The sequence below is a fragment of the Ranitomeya variabilis genome, chromosome 7 (assembly GCF_051348905.1).
Source record: "Ranitomeya variabilis isolate aRanVar5 chromosome 7, aRanVar5.hap1, whole genome shotgun sequence".
Classification (NCBI taxonomy): domain Eukaryota; kingdom Metazoa; phylum Chordata; class Amphibia; order Anura; family Dendrobatidae; genus Ranitomeya; species Ranitomeya variabilis.
Genome location: NC_135238.1, coordinates 78700724 through 78711351, shown reverse-complemented (window position 1 = coordinate 78711351; position 10628 = coordinate 78700724). Strand labels below are relative to the sequence as shown.

Sequence of the window (10628 nt, the reverse complement as noted above, 5' to 3'; positions counted from 1 at the left end):
TAGTAAGAAACAATCTATAGTAACACTGTCATCGACAGAAGCAGAATATGTCACAGCAGTATATGCCAGTCAAGAAGTTCTATGGTTAAGACAACTGCTAACAGACTTAGGACAACAACAATTGGGACCAACGAAGGTATATGAGGACAATCAAGGATGTCTAGTTCTTGCTCAGGTGGAAAGAGTTAATCCAAGAACTAAACACATTGATGTAAAGTTTCACTTCTTGAGAGATCACCAGGAACAAGGAATCCTAAATTTAGAGTACTGCCCAACTGAAGGTATGACAGCAGGTATTTCCACAAAGGCATTGAATGCTGAAAGACATCAGAGACTGATAAAGAAATTAAGCTTACCTAAATAAGTCCTTACTGTTGAGAAAGAGTGTTGGCAGATATGCTACAGATACAGACTTATTTGTGTGCAGGACAAGTTACATTTTCCTGACAGTAGATGGCGATGTTGTTACTGTTATATGCTTAGTTGAATGTAATGCATATACTTGTACTTTGGTTTCACTTTCTCTCTGGGAAAAGTTTTTTTCAGACTTCCTGTTCTGCTGTATTAAGAAGCTGATGCATGTACCTCAGATAAAAGTTGAATTACCTGATGTAATCTACTCTCACAAGTTTCTTCTGCGACCAAACTATGCAACAAAGATGCACGGCATTACTATTTCCCAGGTGCACGCATAGGGTTCCGCATCAGATTACAAATTATTATTTTTATTATGATTTATTTTTAGAGCACCATACATTCCATGGTGCTTTACATGTGAAAGGGGTTTGCATACCTAATACAAATATAAATTACAATCAACAAACTAACAAGATGGAGAGGGCCCCTGTTATGATCCGGTGACCTTGGAGCCGCATGAGAGACTTTCTCAGGAGTAGGTGGTACCTGTACTGACCACAAACCCTAAACTAACAACGCAACTAGAAGTAGCCATGGGATGTACCTAACAAGTCCTAGACACCTCGACACAGCCAGAGGACTAAATACCCCTATAGATGGAAATGGGAATTCTATCTTGCCTCAGAGCAGAACCCCAAAGGATAGGCAGCCCCCCACAAATATTGACTGTGAGTATAAGAGGAAAAACACACGCAGGCAGAAAAACAGGATTTAGCAAAAGAGGCACTTCTAGCTAAATAGAAAAGGATAGGACAGAATTCTAAGCGGTCAGTATTAAAATCCTAAAAATATCCACAGCAGATAATACAAATATTCTACATCTAACTAAAGACATAGAAAGTATATCTGCATCTCCTGAGAATCCAGCATGACTGAAAAATCCAAACAAAGTCTAAGCTGGACAAAAACACAATGAATTGCACTGAATTGCAAAGCACACTGCATGTGTGCACAAAGACAAAAAAACAGACACTTATCTTAGCTGAATTGGCAGCAGGGCATGAGGAGCCAGAGAGAGATGCAATCCCTCCAAGTACAATGGACAACTGGCATGGACTCATGGATCCTGCACACCTAAATACCTAATAGAGCTTCAATCAGCAGAAACACCTGCCCGGATTACAACCCCAAGACAACTGCACTACCACCAACAACCACCGGAGGGAGCCCAAGAGCAGAATTCACAACAGGCCCCTAGCAGGTTTACAATATATGATTTTATTTTCATTATTCTTATATTATAATGTGACCACTAAATGGGGGCTGTGTGGGGCCATCAATGGGGGGCTGTTCGGGGCCATCAAATGGGGGCCATATTATGCTATCAAATGGGGGCAGCATTGAGCCATCAATGGAGGCTATTGGTGACTATCAAATGAGGGGCTGTTTGGGTCCATCAAATGAGGGACTATTTGGGTCCATTGAAAAAAGCTGTTATCTTTTGGTTTGCACTAAAGAGCATCACTCTCAGTAGCACATCCACCTTTCTAAACAGGACCTCTACTGCTGAGAAGAATAGCATCCGGCGTGCACCAAATCATCTATTAAAGACCATTCAGTGCGCAAGTGAAGCCAGGTCTGCCTGGGTATTCAGGCTATTACACAACTGGAAATCTTCTGCAACTAGTTGGCCAGCGGTTGTTTTGGGCCACGGGTTAGCAGATATAAATGAACCTTTGGTTTGAACTTGTTAATTTATGTGTGTGAATTAAGTGAGTTTCGTGTGTAACAAGAAAAAATAAATTTCCAACAACTCGGATGTTTCAGAAATTAGTTTTATTTTCCTCTCTAGATGCCAGTGACAACATTTTCACATGAAATATCTTGGTGATTTAGAAATAGCCGTGGCTCAGTGCAGCCACCAAGACATGGATGAACTTCTCCCAGGCAGCCTGGACCTGAGGGGTGAATGCAGATCCCAACTTGGAGGCCAAGACGATGACAAGAACTTCTCCCAGACGCTGTGGAATAAGAGCAAACAGTTTATTAAGGATAATCCAAAGAGAGCAACAGGAGATTAGCCATACAAGTGACTAGTTCAGGGAAATATAACATATGTGACATTGTGATACTCATCTAATAAAATAAGACATATTAACATTCACACATATAGTTCACGTGATAGTTCAATATTCAGACCACTGTGGATAAAGTACACCATTATATCCAAAGGACCTGCACCACTAGCCAGTAACACACGGTGGCTTGTTCACAACATTTTATCAAAAGGGAAGTAAAATTATTAGTGATATGAATGATACCATAAATAAAAGTAGTCTGCTGTCACAAGTAAGAATGAAGTAACATTGCTTTTTGAGGGCAGAAGTGTAAGTCCAAGACGGGAAATATAACCTTCTTTACCCCATTTCAGTTTCATAGATAAGAATTTGCATGAGAAAACTGAAATATATTTACTTTGTAATTGTTACTTCCTTACCTTGAAGTTCTCAGGGTCCACATGAAGTTTCAGGGCATGGGACTTGCTGAGGTCAGCCAGGTGCTTTTTCACATTATCCATGTGTTGGATGGCACCGCCGACAGCTGTGAGCACCTTCTTGCCATGAGCCTTCACCTTGGCATTACCGGAGATGGCGGTGACATTAGACAGGTTTCCGAAGGAGCTGAAGTATCTCTGGGTCCAGGGGTAAACGACCAGCAGCCTAACGAGAAAAAAATAATTTATTACTACATACTGTATGTTTTAAGAAATGTAAAAAATTATCCAGCTAAATTTTATAAATCTTCAATCGTCCCCATTATCCTTATTGTTCCCTCAAAAAATCTATTAAATAAATATATAATTTATGTTTTATGTATATATATTAACTGCAGTAAACTCTCAGCTATGAAAAGTATTGGATCTGTATTTGTTTAATGGAGTTGTACAAAATCTTAAAATTCTGACTAAATACACTGCACCAAAATAGTAAAATGTACTAATAAAATAACATGTATACTTCTAACTCCTCCATTAATCCAGCATAGCCGCATGGTAGTCCCTCTGGTTTTTGTGAACTGTGCTGCAGTGCTGATATTCTGACCACTCACGTGACTGTTGCAGCCAATCACAAGCCTTAGCATTCACACGCTAAGGCCTGTCCCACACGTCCAGATAATTCCGGTACCGGAAAAAATCGGTACCGGAGTTATCCGTGTCCGTGTGTCCGTGAGCTCACGTAGGCCATCCGTGTGGCACACGTGCGGCAGCCGTGTGCCGCCTGGGTACCACACGGACCGTGCAGGAGAGACAGCGCTACAGTAAGCGCTGTCCCCCCAGCATGGTGCTGAAGCTGCCATTCATCCATTCTCTCCAGCGCTCGCTGGGGAGAAGGGATGAAAAATCTTTTTTTTGTTTGTTTTTTTGTGTTTAAAATAAACTTTAGGGCATCCTCCCCCCTCCCACCCCCTGTGCGCCCGGCCGTCGGCATTAAAATACTCACCCGCCTCCCTCGACGCTTGCTCTCCGCCCCGCAGCTTCTCCTGTATGAGCGGTCACGTGGTGCTGCCCATTACAGTTGATGAATATGCGGCTCCACCTCCCATTTCTGTAATGGGCTGCCCCACGTGACCGCATACAGTAGAAGCTGCGGCCAGGACAGGACACTGCGAGGGAGCCGGGTAAGTATTTTAATAACAGCGGGCGGCCGCACAGGGGGTGGGAGGGGGGTGGGGACATGGATCTTTATGTTAAACACGAGAAACAAACAAAAAAAAGGATTATTCATATCTTCTCTACAGCAAACGCTGCTGCAGAGAAGATATGAATGGCGGCTTCAGCACCATGTGGGGGGGACAGCGCTTACTGTAGCGCTGTCTCCTGCATGGCACACGGACTGTACACAGACAACGTCCGTGTGTGGTACGTGTTTTACACGGACCCATTGACTTTAATGGGTCCGTGTAATACGTACGCTCCCACGAACACTGACATGTCTCCGTGTTTGGCACACGGAGACACGGTCCGCAAAAAATCAATGACATCTGCACAGATGCATTGATTTCAATGTGTCTACGTGTGTCAGTGGCTCCGGTAAGTGAGGAAACTGTCACCTCACGTACCGGAGCCACTGACGTGTGAAACCGGCCTAACTGTGGCTGATGATTGATTGCAGCGGTCACATGAGTTTGATTAGAAGAGCATCATCAATACAAGACAGAGGGATCACCGGCGCAGTGGTGCTGGAGTGGTGGTAAGTTAATAAGTGAGTATAGCTTATTATTATAGCAAACTACAAAACAATAAGTCATAGCATGGGGAATTAAAAAAACTTGCCATATTAATTTGCACAACAAAAGTCCATCCTATGGCTGAGTGCGTTTGAACATTTCAGTAGTGGACATTGTTTTTTTTCTGCACTGTGGATTTTTAAAGTTATGAAAACAAATATGATTACGGTAAGTTTTTTTAGGCATGATGCTGGACTTATTTTTTGACTTTGGATATTCATCTATAACACACCTGTGCCAGAGGTGGGATGCTGAGCAGGAAGCCTTATCCTAGGTGAAGGTGAGATAATGCAATATTTTCCTTTTTTAATATTCAATATTGGAAGCACATTACAAGCCATGCCCATTGCTGGCTTTCATAGGAGATCAATATTTATGCTACACATAGCAGAGCTGTAGCTGTGCTATGTGCAGTAGCATAGGCGATCGGAGTATCGCAGCTTCAAATCTCCTAAGGAGACTATTAAAGCAATAAAAAATAAAAAAAGTTTTAAAAAATATAAAAAAATAAAAACAATCTAAAAGTTCAAATCACCCCACTTTTGTCCCGTTCAAAATGAAATAAAACAATAAAAAATATGCATATTTGGTATCGCTGCATTCAGAAATGTCCGATCTATAAATATATAAAAACAAATAATCTGATCGGTAAACAGCGTAGCAAGAAAAAAAATCAAAGTGCCTCAATTACATTTTTTGGTCCCCACAACATTGCAATAGAATACAATAGCAGGTGATCAACACATCGTATCTACCCTAAAATTATGTTAATAAAAACGTCAGCTCAGGTTCCAAAAAATGAGCCCTCACCCAGCTACAGATCCCAAAAATGAAGACACTACGGGTCTCGGAAAATGATGCCTTTTTTTAGGTACAATTTTTTTTTGTTTGTTTTTCACCAGTGAAATAAAAAAGAACCTATATATGTTTGGTATCTGCAAACTCTTAATGACCTGGAGAATTATAATGGCAGGTCAGTTTTAGCCTTTAGTGAACATGGTAAATAAAAAAAAAAAAAAAAAACAACTGCGGGATTGCACTTTTATTGCAATTTCACCTCACTTGGATTTTTTTTCACGTTCTCCAGTACACTGTATGGTAAAATCAATGATGTTCAAAATTTCAACTCGTCCTGCTTAAAATAAGCCCTCACTTGGCCATATTGATGGAAAAATAAAAAAGTTATGGTTCTGAGAAGAATGGGAACAAAAAACAGGAAATCACAATGCCATAAAGGGGTTAAAAATTTGGAATATCCCCTTTAAAACACTGAATAAAAACATAACTAACAGCAAACAAAGATATAAAATGTTGTGGAGGAAACTATAGTAGAGCATTGCATGACTTAGGTTTTTACAATGATTTATCTGAACTATATGAAGCGTTAGAAGGAAAAAAAGAACTAAGAGCACGTAATATAATGAAGGGATAAGTATTAATAGAAGAGAGATGATATTTCCATCCTGTTACCTTGTCAGGGCATCGTGCCCATCCTGCTCAACATTAACCTTGGCCCAGACGGATGTGATGGCAGCTTTCTCCTCGGCAGTCCAGTGCACCATTGTTGCTGTTGGGTTGGAGGTTGTCAGATATGGATATCTTGCAGCGTGCTGTACATCTTAGCCCCGGAGTGGCATTTTTATAGTGACCGTCCTCCAGTCCACCCATGTACATTTTGGCTGTGTCATCCTGCTGCTAACCACAATGATCTGATAACTTTAAAAAAAAAAAAAGTGTTCAATACATTGATTATTGCAATTCATGGTTCACGACACTAAGGCCTCATCTGTATTTTACTAAACCGTAATATGGAGTTCATAGGATTCTGCTGTCCCATAATATTCCTCAGTGTGGTTTTATTTTACATAGAGCCATACAGGGGGTTATTCTACATAATATGTTATATCATGGGGGTCTTCTTGCTTTAGAATCACTTACTAACCTTTCTATGTTTCCTTGTAAAAACTCTCTGTTTGTATGAATGAACAGGCAGCATTTGCACATTGCCATTTTGGATATATCAGCTAGCGTACATATTACAATACGTATGTTACACTGGAAACCTACAGTACAGATACAGCTAGGTGATCCGTCATGTGTTTTCCCCCCTTTTTTTATATATATATTAATCTTTAACCACTTAGAGACTGGGCAACATTTTTGAAATCTGACCAGTGTCACTTTATGTGATAATAACTCTGGAACGCTTCAACATATCTCATTGATTTTGAGATTGTTTTTATTGCTACGTCATACTTTACGATAAAGGTAAATTGATGTCGATATTTTCTGCGTTTATTTATAAAAATATCATACATTTTACAAAACATTCAAAAATTAACAATTGAATGATTATCCCTTTAATCCAGATAGTCATACCGCCCAAAAATATTAATAAATAACATTTACCTCATGTCGGCTTTACATCAGGACCATTTGTACAATGTTCTTTTACTTTGTTCACATTTTAGAAGGTTTAAAAATGTAGCAGTAATTTTTCATTTTTTCAAGGAAATTTAGAAACCTTATTTTTTACTGACTTATTAACTTTTGAAATGACCTTGAGGGTCCTACATATTGGAAACCCCCAAAAGTGATACCATTTTAAAAAGAGCAGCCCTCAGCATATTCAAAATTACTTTCAAGTAGTTTATTAACCCTTCAAGTGCTTTCAGGGAGTAATGCAAAGTGGCATAATGGCATAACAGAAAAGAAGAAATTTATTTTTACCATCAAAATGTTAATAACTTCTGAACAGGTTACTGTAGCCGGCAGACTGTAAGGCCATTATTTGGCCATGAATTGCCATGCCAAACATCAAAACCACACAATCAAGATCTCAGGGGGCCAATGGGGTTGAAGAGGAAGCCCCCACACTCTGTTAACCATCTAGATGCTGTAATCATTATTGACAGCAGCATTTAAGGGGTTAAACAACTATAGTCGGTACCAACACAAATCATGGCTGATGCAGCAAGTTGTCAGCTATATTGTACCACCGACAGCAGCTAGATTGTCACCCGTTGGGGGGATGCTAGTCGCTTATAACGCAGGACAGTAAAAAGACGTATTGGTGGTCACCAAGGGGTTTATCTTTGTTGCCCAAAATAATCATTGTTTTCCTACAATACTGTATGTGCATTGTGGCAGAAGTCTAGAGTCTCCCCTTTAGGTCAGATCACTTATCCGATCTGTGCCTGTGGCCATAATTTCTCTCATAAACACTTTACAGTTGTTATTATTAATTTAACACCTTTGGTGACATTATACTTGTTTAGTAAGGGAGCACCTAAATAGTGATAATCTCACAAAATCATTTTTATATGTAATAATCTAATATAATCTTGTTTTTCGTTCTAGCCAACAGCAACCTTTAAATCAATTTAAGAATAAAATGAAAGTCTGTGACTGTAAGTATGCAAATTGCATATGAGCAGTCACATAGTGGCTGATCAAACAATTAAGCTATGCAGCTATGTATAGGAGGAGGAGAGCCAAACAGAATTTTTGCCTCGGATGCACGAAAACCTACGTTTGACTCTGATATTACACACTGTTTGGATTTGACATGCTACAGTATTTAATTTTATAATTATTGCTCCTAACATAAATACAGATGTAGTAATCAGTAACATGTCAGACAGCACAATACTGTATCAACATAGTCAAATATCAGCTAATCTGACTAGTTATGGATTGCTACATGTATACAGGATCAGGACCAATATCAGAACAAGAATACAGCATCACACCACAATGAGTAGAGGAATACATCACTTGAGCCTCCATTAGTATTGTATCAGCGCAATATACAATTGCACTCCATGAACATACTGTACAACTCTCAGTATGCCCTTAATAATGGTAAGGAGATACTGACTGTTGTTAAAAACCATCAGCAGACTGCAGACCATTCAGGATCACAGTATTGATGAGACATAGTCAGTATCACAAATAAACATTTATCTTCAAGTACCCAATAAGTGACATCTTCTCTGATTGGATTTGTTCTCACCCTTTCCTTCTCTATTGTTCCAGACACCATGGTGAATTTTCACATCTACTGCCTGTCTCTGCAATCTCCTATCTTCCCAACACCCTGACACGTTGCCTAAAAAATAACAGTGTCACTGTAATGCTCCAGAATAAAAATATCTGCCTATATATACAGTATATACATATATATATATATATATATATATATATATATATATATATATATATATATATATATATATATGCACTGCTCAAAAAAATAAAGGGGACACTTAAACAACAGAATATAACTCCAAGTAAATCAAACTTCTGTGAAATCAAACTGTCCACTAAAGAAGCAACACTAATTGACAATCAATTTCACATGCTGTTGTGCAAATGGAATAGACAACAGATGGAAATTATTGGTAATTATCAAGACACCCCGTATAAAGGAGTGGTTCTGCAGGTGGGGACCACAGACCACATCTCAGTACCAATGCTTTCTGGATGATGTTTTGATCACTTTTGAATGTTGGTTGTGCTTTCACACTCGTGGTAGCATGAGACGGACTCTACAACCCACACAAGTGGCTCAGGTAGTGCAGCTCATCCAGGATGGCACATCAATGAGAACTGTAGCAAGAAGGTTTGCTGTGTCTGTTAGTGTAGTGTCCTGAGGTTGGAGGCACTACCAGAAGACAGGCCAGTACACCAGGAGATGTGGAGGGGGCCATAGGAGGGCAACAACCCAGCAGCAGGACCCCTACCTCAGCCTTTGTGCAAGGAGGAACAGAGGAGGAGCACTGCCAGAGCCCTGCAAAATGACCTCCAGCAGGCCACAAATGTGCATGCATCTGCACAAATGGTTAGAAACTGACTTCATGAGGATGGTCTGAGTGCCCGACATCCACAGATGGGGTTGTGCTCACAGCCTAACACCGTGTAGGAAACTTGCGTTTGCCACAGAACACCAGGACTAGCAAATTCACCTCTGGCACCCTATGCTCTTCACATATGAAAGCAGGTTTACACTGAGCACATGTGACAGATGTGACAGAGTCTGGAGACGCCATGGAGAACGATCTGCTGCCTGCAACATCCTTCAGCATGACCTGTTTGGCAGTGGATCAGTAATGGTGTGGGGTGGCATTTCTTTGGAGGGCCGCACAGCCCTCCATGTGCTCGCCAGAGGTAGCCTGACTGCCATTAGGTAACGAGATGAGATCCTGAGACCCCTTGTGAGACCATATGCTGGTGTGGTTGGCCCTGGGTTACTCCTATTGCAGGACAATGCCAGACCTCATGTGGCTGGAGTGTGTCAGTAGTTCCTGTAAGATGAAGGCATTGAAGCTATGGACTGGCCCTCCCATTTCCCAGGTCTGAATCCGATTGAACACATCTGGGACCCTCCACCAACGTCACGTTGCACCACAGACTGTCCAGGAGTTGGCGGATGCTTTAGTCCAGGTCTGGGAGGAGATCCCTCAGGAGACCATCCGCCGCCTCATCAGGAGCATGCCCAGGCATTGTACGGAGATCATACAGGCACATGGAGGCCACACTCACACCTGAGCATCATTTCCTTGTCTTGAGACATTTCCACTGAAGTTGGATCAGCCTGTAACTTCATTTTCCACTTTGATTTTGAGCATCATTCCAACTCCAGACCTCCGTGGGATATTAGTTGTGATTTACGTTGATCATTTTTAGGTTTTATTGTTCTCAACACATTCCACTATGTAATGAATAAAGATTTACAACTAGAATATTTCATTCAGTGATATCTAGGATGTGGGATTTTAGTGCTCCCTTTAATTTTTTTGAGCAATATATATATATACACACTGCACAGTACCACTTTTCTTGAATGTATACCCTTACCCTGTGTGCAATTCTCAATATCTGCTCTCATTCTGTACATCTTAGAGTGCTTTCACACTTCTTTATGGCACGCATTTGTTAATCCCATCAGGACTTATGTTCGATTCCCTGTAAAACAGGATTTG

General features: G+C 40.5%; 1 protein-coding gene across 1 annotated transcript; it reads right to left on the bottom strand.

Moving 5' to 3' along the window:
• Positions 1 to 2176: 2176 nt before the first annotated feature.
• LOC143784988 (hemoglobin subunit beta-2-like) lies at positions 2177 to 6281 on the bottom strand. Its single transcript, XM_077273615.1, has 3 exons — positions 6115 to 6281; positions 2855 to 3077; positions 2177 to 2378 (listed from the first exon to the last, which is right to left on the bottom strand). The coding sequence occupies exons 1-3, from the start codon at positions 6204 to 6206 to the stop codon at positions 2250 to 2252; spliced, it is 444 nt and encodes a 147-aa protein (XP_077129730.1). The 5' UTR covers positions 6207 to 6281; the 3' UTR covers positions 2177 to 2249.
• Positions 6282 to 10628: the final 4347 nt, after the last annotated feature.

Excerpts from the sequence above, each read along its gene's own strand:
- LOC143784988 (XM_077273615.1), bottom strand. The coding sequence starts at position 6,206 with ATGGTGCACTGGACTGCCGAGGAGAAAGCTGCCATCACATCCGTCTGG. Across the intron at positions 3,078-6,114 it reads GGGCACGATGCCCTGACAAG|GCTGCTGGTCGTTTACCCCT; the intron begins GTAACAGGATGG and ends TTTTCTCGTTAG. Across the intron at positions 2,379-2,854 it reads TGGACCCTGAGAACTTCAAG|CGTCTGGGAGAAGTTCTTGT; the intron begins GTAAGGAAGTAA and ends CTTATTCCACAG.